The 20,945-nt window shown below is 41.3% G+C and overlaps 1 protein-coding gene across 2 annotated transcripts in view; it reads left to right on the top strand.

Moving 5' to 3' along the window:
• Nucleotides 1-20,945, top strand: part of MAP3K13 (mitogen-activated protein kinase kinase kinase 13) — a 33,568-nt gene that overhangs the window by 7,334 nt on the left and 5,289 nt on the right. Inside the window, exons 1-12 of one of the 2 annotated variants that reach the window (XM_056849518.1) lie at nucleotides 560-694; nucleotides 8,556-9,124; nucleotides 11,417-11,600; nucleotides 13,239-13,430; nucleotides 13,546-13,704; nucleotides 13,882-14,040; nucleotides 14,926-15,034; nucleotides 17,071-17,180; nucleotides 17,681-17,797; nucleotides 18,727-18,864; nucleotides 19,013-19,730; nucleotides 19,968-20,038. In XM_056849518.1, the coding sequence (XP_056705496.1) occupies nucleotides 8,623-9,124; nucleotides 11,417-11,600; nucleotides 13,239-13,430; nucleotides 13,546-13,704; nucleotides 13,882-14,040; nucleotides 14,926-15,034; nucleotides 17,071-17,180; nucleotides 17,681-17,797; nucleotides 18,727-18,864; nucleotides 19,013-19,730; nucleotides 19,968-20,038 (2,459 nt within the window). In that variant the 5' untranslated portion in view covers nucleotides 560-694; nucleotides 8,556-8,622. Of the gene's footprint in view, nucleotides 1-559; nucleotides 695-8,555; nucleotides 9,125-11,416; nucleotides 11,601-13,238; nucleotides 13,431-13,545; nucleotides 13,705-13,881; nucleotides 14,041-14,925; nucleotides 15,035-17,070; nucleotides 17,181-17,680; nucleotides 17,798-18,726; nucleotides 18,865-19,012; nucleotides 19,731-19,967; nucleotides 20,039-20,945 lie in introns of those variants that run through there. The other variant, XM_056849517.1, reaches the window with a different exon arrangement.

The following is a 20,945-nucleotide window of genomic DNA, read 5'->3' as shown; positions in this document are numbered from 1 at the left end:
CTCCAGGCTGGATACATGTCTTAGCATATGGAAACAGTTGCAGTGTTAGAACAGGACTCTGGAGAGGAGGCACAAAAATCTCCTAGATAAATTCTTCTGAATCAGGTTATATGTTCTTTATTCCAAGACTGTGATTGTGTGGAGGTCATAGAGACTGAGGGCGCTTTCACACATGCCGAATAATGCACTTTCAATCCACTTTCAGTGCAACTTCAATGATTATTTGCAAGTGGATTTTGCCATTTCCCACAGTAAAACCCATCTGCAAAGTGGATTGAAAGTGCATTATTCGGCATGCGTGAAAGCGCCCTGAGTGTGAGGCTGATATTGCTCCATATCCCATCACTGTGCAAATGGCTTCCTTTTTTCCTAATTAAAGATTATAGAAACTTCCTATATTGAAACTTATGAATATATTGCATTGGAGTGATTCCTCATCTTTGTGTGTTATAAATTCTCTTTGATTTTCTTCTCTCTAGGAGACATGCCATGATTTTCTTCTGTCTAGGAGACATGCCATGGTTCAACCCAACTTAAACAGAAATCTCATTAGTCTTTATTCTTTTCAGATGGAAAAATCTGGTGTTGGAATGTCTTGCTCTTTGAAGCTGCACTGAGTGTCACTTTGACTTGAAGAGCAAGTCTATACACAGCCTTACTTGAGGACATGGGATATTGTTGTGCCAGTTATCAGGTACCGGAATTAATCTTGTGTTCAAATGAAAGTAAAATGAACAGCAGAAAGTAATGCAGTTGATGAAAGCAAGGTTTGTTTCCCCCATCTTCTAAAACGGGCTTGTAATTCATATTTTGGTTTATACATATTGGTGTTGCTAATTAAAAAGCTCAATTCCACATGATCAAATGCTTTTTTCAACATTTAGTTTATTTTAAAAATATTTATCCCGCCTTTCTCCCAATAAGGATTAAAGTGATGATTCTCAAATTGACAAGGCCTGTGCTGTTGTCATATCATGGAAGTAGGTTCTAGGGTTAGTGTTGATCAGGAGAAATTTTCCTACATGTAGAGGTAAAAGGATAAAACTGTTTGTAGCTGACAGACTGGCCCTGCGGTCCTTGGCTCGAGGCCTCTTGCAGGTTGGTTGGAAGTAAATATGGCTGAGCCAGAGGGGGGCCATGTTGCCACAACCAGGAAAGCGGAAGTAGGTCAGCTGGCCAACGGATTTAAAAGCCAGCACGGAGAGGAGGCGAGAGCTGCTGCTGGAGAACAGGCTGCGGCTGAAGGGCTAGGGAGGCACAAGCTGACACTGGGGGTGGCCAATGCGGTAGCTGTAGAGGCCTGGGAGGAGTCTTTGGTAAGCCAGGAGCAGCCAGAGGCAGCAGGGATGGAGGGCGAGCCCCGCACCTCGCTGAAGACACAGCAGGGTGGCTGCAAAATTGGTCAGGGTGGCGCTGAGGACCAGCAACCTGGGGAGCACAGAAGCTCCCCACAACGAAGAGCCTGCAAGACAGCTGTGGTAGGATCAATGGGAGCCACAGGCATAGGGGTAGGTTCAGAGGCACTGGCAAGTCTGGTGTCATGGGACCTTAAGGAGCGCATAATAACTTGGACTGGGGACACAAAGTTAAAGGGTTTGGGTACGCTGGAGGCAGGGGCACCAAGGACTGAGGATAGTTTCTGGGGGCTAAATGGACTGGTGGCAGGGGTGGCAACATGGACTACATACCGTGGGAAGGCACAGAGGACTTAGGGTTAAACTGGGAGTCAGATTTGGTTTTCAGTCTAGTAGCCATAAAGTCTAAGAGATGGCCTATGAGGAACAAGGGAGGGTGCTGCTGCTGGTTAAAGTCTGAGGCTGCAGAGAGGGATGCCAGTGTTTTGGTGAATAATTAATACAGGGCTTCTCAGAACTCATGATGGTTGGGATTCAGCACTATGGATTGGCTGCCAAAAGTAGTGGTATATTAATAATGGTCTCTCAGTCCTATACGATAAAACTTTAGTTATAGCGCTTTAAAAAAACCAGAACTCAAATTTTGTTCATAATTTCCAATGCAAAGTTAATTTTTCTGTCTGTTAACACAGTGCTCATTATGGATATAACATTGGGGGGAAAGGGGAAAGGAGAACTACTTCACTTGGCAGAAGGAGCCACTCATAAGAGCCTTAGAATGCTTTTGGGAAGATTAAACAGGAGTGCAGTAGCACCTTATTCCAGAATAGCTCCACCAAGCAAACCTACAGTGTACTTCCCTATTTTTCCCCAAGTAATTTGGGAGAGCAGTAGGTTCCTGGATTGCTAAAGTAAGGGAATTTAAAAGAGTAATATACTGAAATGGCTTGCTTAGTTGGGAAGCTAGACAGGTTCCAAGTCTGAAATCATATTGCAGGTCAACTTCCTTTTTGTTCCAAGAACTGAGAATTTTCCAGTGGTCAGAGTTGGTTTCAACTGTGGGGTTTAGGGAAGAACTGAGGGAAAAGCTTATCTTGTCAGCTCCTAGGAGGTGGGAGAGGCTTGTTACCTTAGATGAAGACCCCCGTGGAAGAAAATATTTTTCCTACAGTCAGGTGATAGTAGCACATCATCTCTTGGGGTGGATCTTACTTAAATTTGGGGAGCTGTTTTTAGTTGTTAGATGCATATCCATCCCTCAGGGGGGTGAGTGTGAGGCAGAGTGGTCAGCAGAACAGTAGAGAGGTATAAGATTTCTCCTATTTATCGCTCTCCTGAAGCAGGCTATCTTGGGATATGCATAGCTCACACCTGGGTATATATTTCATGTATGTGAAAATTTTTAGACCGCTTTAGTGCATTGTTCATTGTATGTATTAAATTGTTTTTATTATATTGTGGGTTTTTTTAACTTTGTAATATGCTTTGAGTCTACATGAGAAAGTAATTAGATTATGTAAATGTTTATGTCACAAGTTAATTGATCTCTGATATAGTCAAAATGAACATTTAAAGGCACAGCAATAAATAGGTAACAGTGGCCCACATTCCTCAGCCTTACCAAGCAAAGATATATTAAGCAAATGTTCCTATAGTCAGTAACTCTGATTAAATAACACCCTTTGCAATTTACTTACAGGGCATTGATTTAATTTATAGCCCACCTGTCAGACTTCAGTCGCTGACACTACCTTTCTCGCTGAGAATCAAGGCAGATGACACAGTGAAAAACAATGCAATCAAATAGCATGAGATACACAATAAACAGTACAATAGGAATAGGTTTATAAAAATTAGAAGCCATTCAGAAAATACCCAGTTGGAATATATCCTTCGTTTAATACAAAGTTAGTGTGTTCTGTTTGACATTCTCCCCCCACCCGGCCTCTCAAGCGCAAAAGCGAAGATAACATGTGCTGCTGTTGCATAGAGTAAAGCAATTTTCAGCTTCCACTCCCTAATATAGGGTGGAAATTACAGTTTTGCTTGTAAAGACAAAGGAATTTATGATATTTTCATAAATGTACCAAATTGTACAATTTTATATATCAAATTATCAATCGTGTATTTTATGTTAAAATTGTTAGGATTGATAAGAAAGTGTCACATATTTAAGTTTTCCCCAAATTCTTTATTTCGCTGAGGGGATTAAATTAAATGGCTTTACAGTCTTTTGAAATGTTACCTCCCCTACCTCCGCTCACCCTTTTTCCAAACTAGAAAGGCCTAAATGCATTTCCTTTGATCTCTCCACTACTTGCAGTTGTTTCCATTAAAACTTTCCTTTGATTTACTTTGATTAAGTTTAAAGTATAGTGGATGATGAAAATGGGAGCTGAAGTGGAAAGCTGAAGGTGGGAGCTGAAGTGGAAAGGGATGATTCACTGTGTTCAGCAGTGAATCAAAGTAAAGTAAAGGCCTGAGAGGAAGTTGCTTATGCTTTGGAGCAGCTGGAGTTGGTGTCCTGATGCCCAGGCAAGGGCAAGAAGAAGATTACTGTTACCTGCCGGGGCAGCAGGGGCCATGCTGCATTTAGAGAGTCCCCAAGGGGTATGAAACAATCTTGTATATGAGAAGTTAGAAATACATGGCTATTCTATCTTATGTCTAATTCCTATGGGTAGCCGCACCATGCAAACCAAAAGTTCCACGTAATGGGACCATCCAAGCATGATAGGATGTTTACTTCTCCTCACCACCAATACAAGATGTTTACTTACCCCACCTCCAATTTTTTTCAGAGGTGACTGCATATGAGCAGATGCTGTAAAAAAAGAGTAGTAGTTTTTTGGGCTATGTAGTTGCTATTGCTGCCAGCAGGTACTGTATGTGTATGGAAGGAAGGATGGGTAGAGGACAGAGGAAAGAAAAGGGGCCCTGGGGTGGGCTGCAAAAGGAGACAAGCAGAGCCTGTGAATTGTTAAAAAGGTGAATTGTTAAAAACGTAAAGCTGTGACCCATGGGGTGACGTCACATCACGACGTTTATTAGGCAGACTATGTTTACAAGGGGGTTTGCCATTGCCTTCCCCAGTCGTCTATACTTTTACCCCCAGCAAGCTGGGTACTCATTTTACCAACCTCAGGATGGAAGGCTGAGTCAACCTTGAGCCGGCTACCTGAAACCGACTTCCGTCAGGATCGAACTCAAGTTGTGAGCAGAGCTTTGACAGCAGCTTACCACTCTGTGCCACGGGGCTCTTGTAGGGAATTGTTGGGGAGGGGTGAGGTAAAAGGCAGCTAGTGAAAATACTGGAAGGTGCAGAGAGAAAGGAAGCAGAGCTGCATAGAAAGTGTAGGTAATAAGGGAGGGGAGGGATGGGGGAGGGAAGGGAAGGGAATGGAGTCCGGGGAGGGGCTGCAGATGGGGAAAGCAGCATCAAGGGCAGGAGGGGCAAAATGGATGCCTTGGTAGAAGAAAGACTGGCAAAGTGGTATTAAGGAGGTGAGAGGAAATGTGGGGATAAAGAGGCCTCTACCCTGGAGAACAGTTAAGGAGAATGGAGGAGAGGGGAGATGAGGATTTCTCCTGCACCATGGATCCTTGGGGGTATTCACTTGTACAGATATAATTGTTCAGTGGTGGTGGTGTGATATTTATCAAGGGTCTGTTCTATGAAACAGCTAATCTCTGATGTTAATACTTGGTTGTAGAAATGCTCTTCCTTTGTCCACTAGGAAGAGGTAGAACAATAGAACCTTCTGATTTTTAAAACCGTGTTGGCAGTCATGCTGGTGAAAGTTGTTGGGGAAAAGACTTTTTGTTCTCAGCAAGTTGTCTTGGGGAAAGGTAGTGTTAAGTTCAAGAAACAAAACAGGTGAGCAAGCCTCTTCATAATAGCAGAAGTTCTTGATGTTTTATTTTCTGAGTTCTGGTTTTATACACTCCTCTTAGCTTGAGGCTGAGTGTTGCTTTTGGCTGGGCACAAAGACAGGGAAAGCTTTTATTTACAGGCTTGTCAGAGTGATTTTATAATGTTTCTATGCTGGGGCAAGTTGGGAATTAGTTGCAGTATGGAATTTCCTTGCTTGCAAATCTCAGTGTTTGTATGTATTATGGATAAAACCTACAGTATACGCTTGCAGGTATTATGGATAAAACCTACAGTATAAGTTTGCAGTTTGGTTTTCAGAGGTTGACTTTGAAAAGGCTCTTTTTGCTGTATTCAAAGTTTTTTTAAAATACAATTGTAGTTCATTTTCCTAAATTGTACATATCTAATGCTCTAGTTAGTTACTATACTAGGTTCCTTTGGATACCTCATAGTATCAGTCATACAAGACCTACTCAGGCAACTAATTTTTATGTTGTACTCTATGTAATAAATGCAGACAGCTTTTTTTCCCTTTGAAACTGTGTTGGTAGCAATCTTGTTTATTCTTTGAATTGTTCTAATATTGCCCTCATACATTACCATTATTTTAACATCTGTTTCCCCAGCCTACCTCTTTTCCACTTGAAAGTGTCTGTATCATAACCCTTTGAGGCAGTGTTGCAGGGGTTTGATTGGGTGGTGTCTGCTTGTTCTGTAATCAGGCTCCTCTGAAGAAAGGCAGGCCATCGTTGCCTGTTTCTGATTGGCTGCCCTGTATGACGCTTCTCATCCCCCCCCCAGCATACATCACAGCAGGCTCTGCTGTGAAACCTAAAACAGCCCATTCATGAATCTGTGACGTCAGTAAGCCTCTGTGTTCTCCTTTGCAGCAGGGATGCAGGATTGTGTGGGTGGAATTTCCTTGCTGTATTTTTCACAGCAGTTTTTTTTTCTTGCCTTCCATCTCACAATGAAAGAAAATGGAGCAGGAGTATAGAAATTACCCATTGTTGTAAGTATCTTGACAAATCTGCCTTCCTTGAAGCATCCGAGTTTTCAGAATGACCGGTATTACCTTCTTGCCATTTATTTCAGACAAGCAGATGGATGGTGCATTGGGGGTGTGAAATGATAGGGGGAAATGCTCAAAGGCACCATATTAAAGCCAAGAATGTTTCTGGCAGCTGTTTATCCATTTATTTGTCTATACAGTGATTGTGGCCTTGTTTCATTTGCAGTTCTGGTGATTGCTTAATGGTTCTTGCTTCTAAAGCTGGAAAATATGAAATTCTGAGCAGTGGCTATCTGAAAAGGCAGAGGTTATGAGCAGTGCTGGGAGGATGTAAAGATTATCACAGGCAAAATAGAATAATTGTGATTTCAGAAAGGCAGCCCCCTCCCCAGCTATAAAAATATCCTTTTGCCTACTCATGTATCTTGGATGCTACACTGATAAAATTTAAGATGCATGTTTTGGGTTGATGAGATAATGACCAACTAATTTGGCTGTTAATGAGGGGATTTTAAAATTAGTTAAAATCAATTGATTTCATAGGTGAGTAGCTTGTTTCCTTGCTATTTAGCTTATTTCAATCATTTTAAATATCACCCATTATTTTAACCATATATGTATCTGTGTTCTGCAGTTCACACAGAATATCGTATCTCAGAAATAGTCCCAGTCAAATCTGGTTCTGCTTACTGACAGTTACTATTCTTGCTCAATACTTGCTGTTTAAATCAACGGGATGTCACAGGAAATAACACAATAGGTATTGAGATTGTGCTCAGAATGAAAGATTTTACAAAACATGGTTATTTCATTGCAGGACTTGGAAAATCATACCACACCTTTCCTTGCCTGGGGATGCACACCCCCTTATTGGCCCACGGTTCTGTGTGTTACAACTTCCCAAACTACCGGGTTCATATACCTGTTAAATTGGAAGAAAGGCATATCAAGTTTTCATTGCTAAAATATTAAGGCTATGGTTTTATAGTGAAAATAGATGCTATATTTTGCAACAGAGGGGTACTTGGATTTTAGCAAGTATGATGTTGGACTTAAATCCAAATATTTTATTGATCTTTGTAGACAGATTCTTGAAAAGGTTCTGTATCTCTTCTGTTTGTGGTCTGCAGTGGTTATAGTGGGGGGGGGGGTTCAACCTGAGGGGGTTACCGCACTTTGTATTCCCAGCGATGTATTAAGAGTTTGAAAATGTTATAAAAAACATCACTTTAAAAGGGTTTTTGGATACCACAGCTTATAAATGGTTGGAAGATGTCTTCACAACTAAAGGGGCCAAACAAAGTGCGAACAGTATTTTTTATAACGTTTTCAAATTCTTAATACATCGGTGGGAATACAAGTGTGGTAACCCCCTAAGTGTTTGGTACTGGTTGGATAAACTTTCTGCTTTTGAAGGCAAAATTGCTAGATTGTGTTCCTAAACAATGGAAGTGAAGTGCTGAAATTTCTCAGAAGCAGTTGAGATCTATTAGTTTCAGGTTACTTATACTACTTTTACCTCAGTTTTCATGCTTCCTCTGAGCATTTTAAATTCTGATGTATCAATCACAATTTGAGCCACTAACCCTCCGTGAGACTGGAAATATGCAAAAAGTTCTAGGTGTCACTATCACATTTTCAGGTTTCTGTATTGACTTGGTGCTTGGAATTTTTTTTGTCCCTTTTTCCCTTCACATATGTTTTCAGGAGGATGGTGTTATGAAAGATTTCAGATTTGTTTATAAAGTTATTACAAAATGAAAGGCATAGTGCAGTCATCAAAACTCTTACTCAAGCTGTAATTTTATTCTGAGTGGCAATGTATATGTGTGTTTAATATTCTTCATTGATTGGTTCTGGAGTAGATAAAGCAGTAGGTAAAGGCTTTCAAAGGAATGACTCTTGCGAGGGAAAATTCTGCTTTCACAACGGCAGCAACTTTGATATGTAGAAATAAGTTTGTTTCCTATTTTAACGGGAATTTCAGAATTAAATTATTCCCTCTTGTGTGTTATTCTCAGATATAAAAATGGTATAGATACTTGATTTCAATGAGAAGGCAGAGGCATGGCAAACTTTATTTATTAAAACATGTATGTCCCACATTCCTCAGCCAATGCAGACTCTTCAGGCATATTTTTGCCTTTGATGGAGCTTTCTCATGCAAGTGTAACTTTTGTGATTACCTAAAATGTACATCTCAAGATGTTAAGCTTTATGACAGAAGAAGAGGCACTGAGTTGGATTCTCAGTTTAAAATTTGAAGTGTATTCTTTTGCATTGTTCTTATATCCTGACCTCTGTCTCTTTTCAGGGACCACTTGCTGCACCAGGAGTGAGAGTATTTTTTTGTTTACATCATATCTCTGACTTTCTGCTCCATGCACACCCACAGTACAATGACCAGTTCTCAGGAACCCCTGAGCTGGTCTTCATCTACAGCTGTGATCACCAAGACCCTAAATGAAGACAAAGATTTTAGTGGGATGCACGGAGAACATATGCCTGCTGGCCTTCAGTCTTCACCCGAGATCATAGAAGATATAGGAGATAAGGGTTTGCTTCAGAGCAATGTATCAGAGAGCATGAGCAGTCCAGTTGCCACAACAGTACTGACCAGCATAAGTGAGGATTCCAGGAACCAGTTTGAAAATAGTGTTCTACAGTTAACAGAACAGGATGAATTAGAAACCACCGCTCACCAGGACAACAGCGACAGCGTGGGGAGGGAGACCAGCAGTGTTACAGATGATATCAAGGTCCAGTTCAACAGATCAGGCAGTGGAAATGGTGGATTTCTTGAAGGACTTTTTGGCTGTTTGAAGCCTGTGTGGAATATTATAGGCAAAGCTTACTCCACTGACTACAAGCTGCAACAACAAGGTAAACCTCAGTGGCAAAATCATACATTTTTGTGGGCTTTAAAAAGTTTTCAAAGTCCAACAAACTCAGTGGTGGAGGGGAGGATATTAGCCTCTATAGTGTCATTAAATTCCTGTAGCTTCAAGTTAATTTTTTTGCATATGCACATCAGTGTTTCATACATCACTCACTTTCAACGGGTCCAAAATGAGGTAGGGATCTTTCATTCAGAAGTCCTATAAACTTTGTCTCAGTTGCTCTGTGATCATTTCATTGGGGGTTTGCAAATTTGGTTATAACATAACTCCTGCTTTGTTAAGAAGAAAATTTGTTGAGCTTCTTAAAAGTGTAATAAGCAAAGCAAATATACATCAGTGGCACAAAAAATGGTTAGGACCTTTGACCTCTTTCATCATCTGTTATGTATAACTGTGTAACACACGTTTTATGATACCAGGCCTCTCTTTGTTCAACTCCTCCCCCTTTCCTGTTCAACTCCTCCCCCTCTCCTGCAACTATCTTAAAACGAGGTAAATTATATTGTCGAAGGCTTTCACGGTCAGAGTTCATTGGTTCTCGTAGCTTATCCGGGCTGTGTACCGTGGTCTTGGTATTTTCTTTCCTGACGTTCGCCAGCAGCTGTGGCTGGCATCTTCAGAGGAGTAACACTGAAGGACAGTGTCTCTCAGTGTCAAGTGTGTAGGAAGAGTAATATATAGTCAGAAAGGGGTTGGGTTTGAGCTGAATCATTGTCCTGCAAAAAGTAACAAAGGTAATGTGCTAACCATTGTCCTGTAAGTATCAAGCTAATGTGCTAATGAGGGTGTGGTATGTTGATATGGAACCATTGTATCCTGAAGTGATCTGTTAATGTGTGAAATCCAAAGCTAATCTGCATGGCTACAAAGACCACAGTCAACAATAGCCATGCAGATTAGCTTTGGATTTCACACATTAACAGATCACTTCAGGATACAATGGTTCCATATCAACATACCACACCCTCATTAGCACATTAGCTTGATACTTACAGGACATTACCTTTGTTACTTTTTGCAGGACAATGATTCAGCTCAAACCCAACCCCTTTCTGACTATATATTACTCTTCCTACACACTTGACACTGAGAGACACTGTCCTTCAGTGTTACTCCTCTGAAGATGCCGGCCACAGCTGCTGGCGAAACGTCAGGAAAGAAAATACCAAGACCACGGTTACACAGCCCGGATAACCTACGAGAACCAGTAAATTATATCTGAGGAAGTGAGCTGTGTCTCAGGAAACCTCATACTGGAATAAATGTTAGTCTTTAAGGTGCCACTGGACTTCTGTTTTTGTTTTAACAAAAAATGGGACAATCATGAGCGACCCATTTACTTGATAGCTAGGGAAGGTTCCATAACAATGGGAATGAATGTTCACAGCTTCTTTGTTGTAATAGGACATCCCTTGCTTTCATGAAGTCTGTAAGTGTCCTCCAAAGTTATTAGTTCATCTGTTTCTTATCTCTGAGATCAGACCACTTTGGGAAGGCAGTGTTACAGTATTTACCCAGGTCACAGAGGCTTAGTGCATACTTTTTTTGGACATTCAATAGATATGTGCAAAAAAAAAAATTCCTGGCCGGAGCTGCCCTCAGTATCTAAGAAGTCTTCTTTCCCCACACCGATATTCATAGAGCTAAAACATTAGTCGGTGCCCCCATAGCCTGACCCCCCCAAACCAGGTTAAGGTTCTGTTTCTCAACAGAATAGGTCCAAATAGTCCATGCATACTTTATCATGGTTCTTCTCCTTGCCTAGCTTATGTCTGGCAAACCCAGTGGCTAATGGATGTAGTCAGAGTGCTTTCATAGACAGAATACTGTGCTTTTCCTGTCTATCTTAAGGAAGGGAGGAAAAAGAGAACTTGGACTATAAAGCCAGTGGAGTAGTCTGATAGCTTACAGACTTTAGACAAAGAGTGGGAGAAGCCTGAGCTCCAAAGGAAAAGTTTGACTTCAGAGATCAGATTTCTCTTATCCAGATAGCTTCCAGTCACCATCTGTAATAAGAACTTCAAGAATATTCCTTTAGGTTGAAGAATTTTCCTATTTCAGGATTTCTTGCTTGGGGGCCAGGAGCACCTTATGATTCCTGCCTGCCAACCCTAGCATCTGCAGAAGGACAGATGAAGAACTGAGTGTTGTTTTTCTTGTTCTCTAGCATGAAGTGTGTTAATTAAGTTCATGGTAACATGCCACAAGGGTAGTGAGTGGCCTATGGCTTTGTTGTTTGTTGGAAGTTATGCTAGAGTGTGCTTGTTGTTATCAGATACTTGGGAAGTTCCTTTTGAGGAGATTTCTGAACTGCAGTGGCTGGGCAGTGGAGCACAGGGAGCTGTTTTCTTGGGTAAATTCCGGTCAGAGGAGGTGGCTATCAAAAAAGTGCGAGAACAGAGTGAAACCGATATCAAGCACTTGAGGAAGCTGAAGCACCCTAACATCATCGCTTTCAAGTAGGTCAAACTTTGATTATGATGACTATTTCTAGAGCAATGTGGTCTGGTCAGACTTAGTGGGTGTCCACATGGTCAGCAAAATTGTGGTTTGAATACAGCAGTTTCCTTATCATCTGATCTGCAGTAGTAACCAGAAAATGTACAGGTTAAAATACTACATCGGTGCTTGCTGGTGGCATACTGGGTTCTTTTTTGTAAGGGTGTAGGGGGGAAACGGAAGTAGGTAGAAGTTTTGAAAGTTTTTGATCTTGCTTTATTGATGATGGAAGCATTAATGAACTCCCTGAGAGCTCTATTGTGTAACTGCCTTCCATTGTATATTGGTAGCTATCTTCAGGAATATTGATCACGAATGACACAAACAATGGGTTGGATTCTGTCAGTCTGTTTCACTGATGGTGGCATGTTCCTCCAACACTCGGATCCCTTTGCTGACACAGGAAGCTCTCCAGGTGGTGGAGAAGCCTTTTGCATCTGTGGAGGGAACCTTTCACTGGAGGAAAGTGCTACCATTGGTGAAATGGAGTGATAGGGTGCAAGTCTTTGCATTCTGTGTAAACTGTGGGTTTCCCCCAGTCCCTTATTATAGCAAGCATTTCCCCCGTCTTGTTTCATGTATGTCTCATTGATAAAATTAAAGAACTTTAAATGTGAACTGATTCAGTGGCTGCTTTCACACCAAGGATTTCCCATGTTTCAGCTGCTTGACTGGTGTCTTTTTTCATGTTTTTGCATTATGTCAGCCTCTGTTTGTGCACAGACCATTAACAGTCCATTTCTTATACGCACACACAATATGCTTTATTTTAAACCTGTTTTTAAAAAGACGTTTTCTGGGCAGGACAGTGAAGAGCTAGTCTCAATTATCCTTTTCATTCATTGATGACTGAAAGAGGCCAGTCCCTTGCAGCAGCTAGCATAACAGAAGAGAATCACCTGCCTTTTATACAGGGGAGGAAGAAAAGATGTCCAGAGGTGCCTCTGTAAAAATGTGGAGATTTAAAACTATTTTCTAGGTATTGCATTACTCTTGCTGGTCGAGGTTGTTGGTGTTTTTTTGTTTTGAAAAACAGAATAAAATCCTCCACACCTCAGCCTGTCTTTTGGACGGGGGACAGGAGGGGATTGTTCCTCAAAATAAATTAAAACAAGGTATATGGAGAATCCTGAGGGTCATTTGATTACACAGCAGTGGTGATTGGGCTTGAGTGCACATTGGTTGTGAAGGGGAAATCACAGGCTAACAATGGAGAGAAAACTGACCTTCCATTGTTTAGAATCTCTATTGCAAGAGCAATTTCACACACCATCATATTAGCAACCTGACCACCATAAAAATCACCCTGGTGTGGAAGCAGCCAGTGTTTAATCCCGTGTGTTCTGCCCCCATGAAAATTCCATATCCCTTCATCAAATTGGGCAGGTAATGTTTAGAACTGAACAGTCTGATCTGGGAAGAGTCTTTGCTTCTATTACTGTTGAGTTGTATGTCTGATTAATAACAGATAATAAGTAGTCAGCCGTGCAGCGTATGTTACTATTGAGGAGAGTGGTGAGTGAGCCACTGTGTTTCAGCTTATAAGGCCCCATTGTTTTTAGTTTGGCTCTTTAATCTACTGTTCTATTTTCTGTTAGGGGAGTTTGCACCCAGGCACCTTGCTACTGTATAATAATGGAGTACTGTGCACATGGACAGCTGTATGAAGTGTTGCGAGCAGGTCGGAAGATCACACCTCAGCTGCTTGTAGACTGGTCCACGGGGATTGCTAGTGGAATGAACTATTTACATCTTCATAAGATCATCCACAGAGACCTCAAGTCACCTAAGTGAGTTTCCAGTGTGTATCAAGAATAAAAAATAGAATTGAATGTCAATTAAGGCTTGAATTGCTATAGTAGTACAAAACATTATCATGCTTCATTCTGTTTTGTCCCTTTTCAGTGTATTAGTCACTCACAATGATGCAGTAAAAATTTCGGATTTTGGTACTTCCAAAGAACTTAGCGATAAGAGTACAAAAATGTCCTTTGCAGGAACGGTAGCCTGGATGGCCCCAGAAGTGATTCGCAATGAACCTGTCTCTGAAAAAGTGGATATTTGGTAAGAAATATTTACAAAAGGACTAGAAAATTTCTGTGTTTCCAATAGAATCTAACTGATTTTCAACCAAATATCTGATGAGTTGGTATTGCTATTGGTTTTCTCTGTTTAGAAGTCGTTGTTTTTTTTTTGTGTGTGTGGTCTTCCTTTGCTAAATATATTTCCTTTTTGCATCAGGTCATTTGGGGTAGTTTTGTGGGAACTTCTCACTGGAGAGATTCCATATAAGGATGTAGACTCCTCAGCCATAATCTGGGGTGTAGGTAGCAATAGCCTGCACCTTCCTGTGCCCTCTACTTGCCCAGATGGATTCAAACTCCTTATGAAGCAAACATGGTAAGAACTGCTGCTTGTATGGTGTGCAAAGCTGATACTGCAAATAACCAGCAGGAATTCCCTCCACCCCCTTGCTTCAGTTTGGACTGACAGATTTCACTCACACAGCCCACAACAGAAGTGTTGACTGAAAGTGTGCTGAGGGAGATACTATGTGAAAAAAATGTCACTCTTTGCTTTAGCAGCCAAGAAAATTTGGGCTAAAGCAGTATTTAATCAGGGCCTTTAATGTATTTAATGACTAGCATTTTTTGGTCAGACTTTTTAATGTTATCATTTATGATGGTTTTATATGACAGATTGTAATGGCCCTCAACCATAAACAATAAACTTCATCGTGTCGTAGTAAAGTATGAGGAAATGTGTAGACTTAACAGATTCTGAGTGTTCCTTATTTTGGGTGAATGTGCTGCAATTAGTGAAATGGAGTGACAGGATCCAAGCTGTACATGATGCAAGTTGCTGTCCATGGATGACAGAGAGTATGCATAATCTGCACAGCAGATGGGTGCAAGCATAGTATAAGCAACTGCAGCGTTTCGGGAAGTGTATCAGTGTGAGTGCAGCATGCCATGCTGTGCTAGGTTTAATGCTAGTTTCCACCTTTCCTTCTGCGTTGGACCCATGATCCTTGCTCTGGATCCAACCCCCTTTCTTTATGTTGGCGACCAAAACTGTGATCTCTATCTGTATACATCACTCTAACAATAGATAATTTAGAATAATGTGTTGGCTTGATAAAAAGACATCAGATTCGTGAATATGTTAAAATTGCCACAGACTTAGAAGTTTACTTGAAATGTCACTATAAAGTAAAATGTTCCAGTTTATGTTCATAATCATATTTTAACTTACTGAATGGATGGGATCCCATTTCTTTTCCAGGCATAGCAAGCCCCGAAATCGTCCCTCTTTCCGACAGACACTTATGCACCTTGATATTGCATCTGCCGATGTGCTGGCCACCCCTCAGGAGACTTATTTCAAGTCTCAGGTAAATCTATAAATGCTACTAGCAGTAGAATTGCACAGGTTTGCAGCCACATTTTCTAATAGGCTCTGTATACTTGAAAGAGGAAGACAAGCAGAGGCAAGGAGTGATGGGACTAAATTGGTGTGTGTAGGGGAATATGAAGGGAAGAATTTTAGTTACGGGACGCAACATGTGTATGCATATAGACTGCGGTACCTAGACAAAACGGCACAGGAGCAAAGAAACAAAAACCATATTCTACAGACTGACATTTGCTCTAGCACCATAGGTATTAATAAGTTTACAGTACCTTAAAGCTTCATAAGCAGTCTACTTCATAGACTGAGCTACAAGAGGGGATAAACCAAATAAAGGTAACACCCAAATACAGATTACACCTTTATCACTGAAGTACTTTATAGGGATAAAGACAGATGTATCTTGGGCAAATGTTGTATGGAATTAGCGTAACGCTGCAGGTTATATGTCACAGCAAGAAGAGACATTCTTCCTCTGATTTATTATTGGCTTGTTGGCAGTTAGGCCAAGCACTACAGTATTTTTTTTTAAGATAAGTATATCTTAGGTGCAGCAGTCAAACATGTAATTAAGCAAAGCAGATCCCCATGCAGAAGTGTGTCTGGATGCACATCTTTATCCCCATTTACATCATGATACACAGTTGGACCTTACTGAATTGGCTGAATGTAGATAGGGGGGTTTTTAGGGCAAAAAATTTACACCACATTTGCTAGTTGTTCACAGACAACTGACCACAACTTGAGCTGGATTGTGTAAATACCCATATCAGCATTTGGTATTATGAGGTCAATTTTCACATTCTTTTTAGAATTCAAATGGATAGATTAGCAATTTATTCAGTGGCATATTGTTAACCCTATGGGCAGAGAGTGCAACAAATTGCTACCTACAAGACATTAAATTTAGTCTTAAAAAATAGAGGCACCCCAGGCTAGCCTGATCTTGTCAAATCTCAGAACCTAAGCAGGGTTAGCGGTGGTTAATATTTGGATGGGCAGTCTCCAAGGCAGGCAATGGCAAACCACCTCTGAATATCTCTTGCCTTGAAAACCCTACAGGGTCGCCGTAAATCGGCTGTGACACACACACAGAGAGAATCATAGTAGTAATAGCAATAGAGCTTCCTTTACCGCAGTGCATTGGCTGTCGTTTTAGGTTCAGGGAACACGTTATCGTCCTTTATCAAAAAGTCTCTGCTAATAATGAGTGCCTTCAGACATCACACATAATGTCATGAGAGAGAGTCAAACTCTGCCTCCTTGTACCCTTCCCCCTCTGCAATTTAGAATCCTGGCTTGTAAGCAAGAAACAAAGCATAACGTATTGAAGTACCCTGTTCAGACACTAGAGCAAATGATTGAAGACTTCCTGCTTTGCAGCTTGGAGCTGCATACAATTGAAGGAGAAAAGGAAGAGGGATTATGCAAACCTGAGGACTTTGTCTCATTCTGATTACAAATTAACTCATTCTTATTACAAATAAACTAATTTGTTTTGATATTTTAATGGAGCCGTTGTTGTCCTTCTGTGGATTCTGGTGTTATCTAATGTATATGCTGTGTTCTCACGCAAATCTGTGAGGGCTGTGAGAGTAAAAATCTAATGCCAAATAAGTATACATTGCTTGTTTTGAAATGCTTTATGTATTTCCTTTGAACAACCCTAGAATTGAAAAGTAGTTGGCTATAGGTCTGGGAGGAAGAATTCAAGCCATAGATTGATGTAAAATAGAATAAATTTTGTAGACTAAGATTATCTTCTTAAAGTATTGCTCTTGTTACTGATGGTTGAGTTAGTGTAGGAGAATCAAACTGAATTACAGGCCAAGACTGGGAATTAGGTGGCACGTGGCCTTTCAGAGTCTGAAATGGTATTGTTTATATAAAGGTACCAAGTAGCCTATAAAAACGTGCTGAGGTTTCTTTTCTAATATGCAGGAGTAGCCCTTTTTTGTGCAGTTGTCACTGCCATGAGTTATGCTATGTAATCATTTAAATGTAAAATCACTCTGGCAGGCTGAATGGAGAGATGAAGTGAAGAAGCACTTTGAGAAAATTAAAAGTGAAGGAACTTGTATACATCGGTTAGATGAAGAACTTATTCGTCGCAGAAGAGAAGAACTCAGGTTTGTTTATTTCTTGAGAACATAAGAGAAACCTGCTGGTTTAGACAAGGGTCCTGTGCCAGCTGAATGGCCACCTAAATGCTTCTGGGAATCTCAGAAGTAGAACTATGTTTGAGGAACGGTTCTTTGTCTGAGTACTAAGCTTTCACTGGGTGACCCCAAATTCCTGTATTATGAGGGAGGCACCATAGGTTACAATTATCTGTATCAATTGCTTTTTTCATTGCTTGATGTTGTTTCTGCAAGTTGAAGACGTTTTAATCATTCATGCTTGTCTTAAAAATTATGTAAAAGGTAAGGTAAAGGTCCCCTGCGCAAGCACCGGGTCATTCTTGACCCATGGGGTGACGTCACATCCCGACGTTTCCTAGGCAGACTTTTAATTCAGAAAGTTTCTACATAAATGCAGTTGTCCTTCATTTTGTATATATACACTGTGGCTTATTGGAAAGACCTCTTAAATGCATGTCAGAAACTGGCTGTCTTTTCTCTTTGCACAGGCATGCACTAGACATCCGTGAACATTATGAGAGGAAACTGGAGAGGGCTAATAACTTGTATATGGAGCTCAGTGCCATCATGTTACAGCTGGAGGTTCGGGAGAAAGAACTCATTAAGTATGCAACCCACCCAGAGTAATGTATGGGACCCACCTATGTGCCCAGAGTAATGTATGGGAGATTATTATAACCATGGGGATATGGATTGTGATCCATTAAAAAAAATTAATGGGTTCATTTCTACAGTTGCCTTAACAGAGGACATTTGCACAGTGCCAGGTTTTTCCACACCTTCCCCTTCCCACTGCAGCCTTTTTTGGCCCCTGCCAAGGCATTGTAAATGGTCACAGGACCTCAAAAGAAGGTTAGTTTTTATAAGCCGACTTTCTCTACCACTTAAGGAAGATTCAAACCAGCTTACAATCACCTTCCCTTCCCCTCCCCACAACAGACATCCTGTGAGGTAGGTGGGGCTGAGAGAGTTCTCAGAGAACTGTGACTAGCCCAAGGTCACCCAGTTGGCTTCATCTGTAGGAGCGGGGAATCAAGCCCGGTTCTCCAGATTAGAGTCCACCGCTCTTAACCACTTCTCTTAACCACTACTCCATGCTGGCTTTCTGGAGAGGGGAGTCAGTTTAGTCCAGTTTTCCCCTTGTGCCAATACAAAGCGGTAATTGACTTCAAAATTAGGGAGAGGCTTTATGCTTCCCATGGAAACTCTCATAAACAAATATTACTTGATGTTGGGAATTGGACGTGATCTGTCTGCTGTCAAACCCTGTGTGGTCACTTAATTAATCCCCCTAGCACTGGGGTGAGGAATCCTTTTCCTTAGAATACTCCACTTCCTTCTGCTTGGAATTGTGATCAGTTTCACAGTCTGGACTCCCGGTAGTTTCAGCAGTTGCTTAGCAAATAGCTAGTCTTGTTCCATTGCTGACATGAGCATTTTGCAAGATATGTAAGAAAAAATGTTGAGCTTGTACTTTGGTAATTTTCTTTTGCAGTGGAAACATGAGGGATTTTATTTTTATTTCACAATGCAGGCGGGAACAAGCTGTGGAAAAGAAATATCCTGGGACTTACAAACGTCACCCAGTCCGACCCATAATCCATGCTAATACAATGGAAAAATTGATGAAGAGGAGAGGAGTCTCCCACAAGCCTGGAGGCCAGATTAAACGGTGAGCCAAATAACAAAACAATTTTCAAGGACTTCTGCTTTTCACAATTAATGGTACAGTGAGAGAAAATGTGAGAGAAGCTTCATGAAACTGAGCTTAGCTTTTACTAAATCTAACAGAGAATGCTCTGTTTTGTTTCCTTTCCCAGGCCTGATCTGCTGAGGTCTGATGGCATTTCCAACACTGAGGTAGGTCCTAGCGGCTCCCCCCTCTCAGGAAGTCCCAAGATGTCTACAGTTAATAGCAAAGGCCGTTACCGTAGTAAGCCACGCCATCGACGAGGAAACAGCAAAGGCAGCTACAGTGACTTTGCAGGGATTCTGAAAAACCAGCCAGCCCAGGATGACTCATACCAGCCATCTAACAATCATCAGCACCCTCCTCCTCCTCATGGGCATCACCCTCAGCTAAATATACACGGGCAGGACATAGCCAACTGTGCTAACAACCTCCGGTATTTTGGCCCTGCTGCAGCCCTGCGGAGCCCCCTTAGTCATCATGCCCAGCGGAGAATGTCTGGCTCTAGCCCTGACCTTATCTCTGCTGCCATGGAAGCTGATTCACGGAGAAATCTGGAGGAGGACGAAGGCAGCAAGGCCGATAATTGGGAGTGCAGTGAAGGAGACATGTACAACCTCTGTCCAGAGTGCAGACTGGGGACAAATGGTTCAAGCCAAGGACAGTCACTTGAGCCAGGGCTGAAGCAGCCAGAGGCACCATTGCATAACCCATTATATGCAGATGTACAGTTTCTTGGAAGGAGTGAGGGTAGTGAATTTAGCACCCACAGGTCAGTGTCATCCCTTGGCTCCTCGCACCCAGTGAGCACTCCAGGACTGCTGTGTAAGACACGACCCATCCCAAAGGTAAGGTTCCTCTAACCTTCTCACAAACAGTGGCTAGTGTAAGCTTTGCTGTCGGAGCATGCGTGCTAAATTTGTTGGATGTGTTCAGGAGTTCATAGTTCTTGGCATGTAAAACTACATTATAAGGTTCCACTTCATGAACATTGCTATGGGATGTGGAAGCCATATTGCTGTGGGCTTGTAATTGGCAGTTGGTAATAATTGGCAAACAACGATAGTCTTTTATCTCCCTGCCAGAGAGGTGATGACTCTTCAGAAGAAGAAGAAGGAGAAGTAGACAGTGAAGTGGAATTCCCTCGAAGACAGAGGTAAAAATCTAAATTGCTGAATTCCTACTATAATTGCTAAGCAATTGATTAGTGAATGAAAGGGACTGAATTTTAGTATGTTTTAATTTGATTGTGGCATAGTACCTCAGAGGAGTGATTCTCCTACAAGACATTTCCTACAAGATGTTTTCTTTAAACAGGAGACTTTTCTAGTCTTCCACATATCCAGAGAAAATGTAGCAGGTAGTAGGATAACACTTGCTTCTCAACCCATGGCCACATTATATGCTAAAAATGTGTTCATCTATGAACAGGGAGCAAATCTATTGAGTAGGTGCACAAAAGACTTCATCATTTGAAAAAAAAAGTGTGATAGATGTAAACAGCATAGACTTCTGAGTGCTTTTCAGAACAGAGGGCAGACTCAACAAAGGAGAGATTCAAGATTATTTCCCAGTTTTTTAGACTGTCCGTGCTCTGTGGATAGAATCATACATTTATAAATGATGGTTTTAAATAGAGGGTAGGGCTAAATATCCATTTCTCCTTGATGGTAGAATTTATTGATTATTGTAAGCAACAGGATGTATGTTGTACAGGTAGGATTGTTTTGTCATACTATGCCTCTCAGGAGGTTTCATTGAAGAACATTACTCTGAACACATTAACCATCAGCTCAGTGCATTAGAGTGTTGAAATCACAGTAATTGTGTCACATTGATGTCACGCTGCTCAGGAATGTATTGGTTCTAAAAAGTACATCTAACTGCAAATTACACAACATTCACATGTAAGTGAGTTTAATAACTCCTTATTTCCCTGGCACAGCTGCTTCAACCTGTTGGTATCAAAGTAGCGATCGTGCCTCTTTTTGCTGGTGCTTGTTGCATTTGTGAAATTCTCATCACCCTGCAGTGTTCTGTAGGGTCTCCTCCCCCACACTGGC

This window comes from Euleptes europaea, chromosome 5, assembly GCF_029931775.1.
Source record: "Euleptes europaea isolate rEulEur1 chromosome 5, rEulEur1.hap1, whole genome shotgun sequence".
Classification (NCBI taxonomy): Eukaryota; Metazoa; Chordata; class Lepidosauria; order Squamata; family Sphaerodactylidae; genus Euleptes; species Euleptes europaea.
Note: the sequence above shows the minus strand (reverse complement) of the source record. Positions and strands in the feature narration are given on the sequence as shown.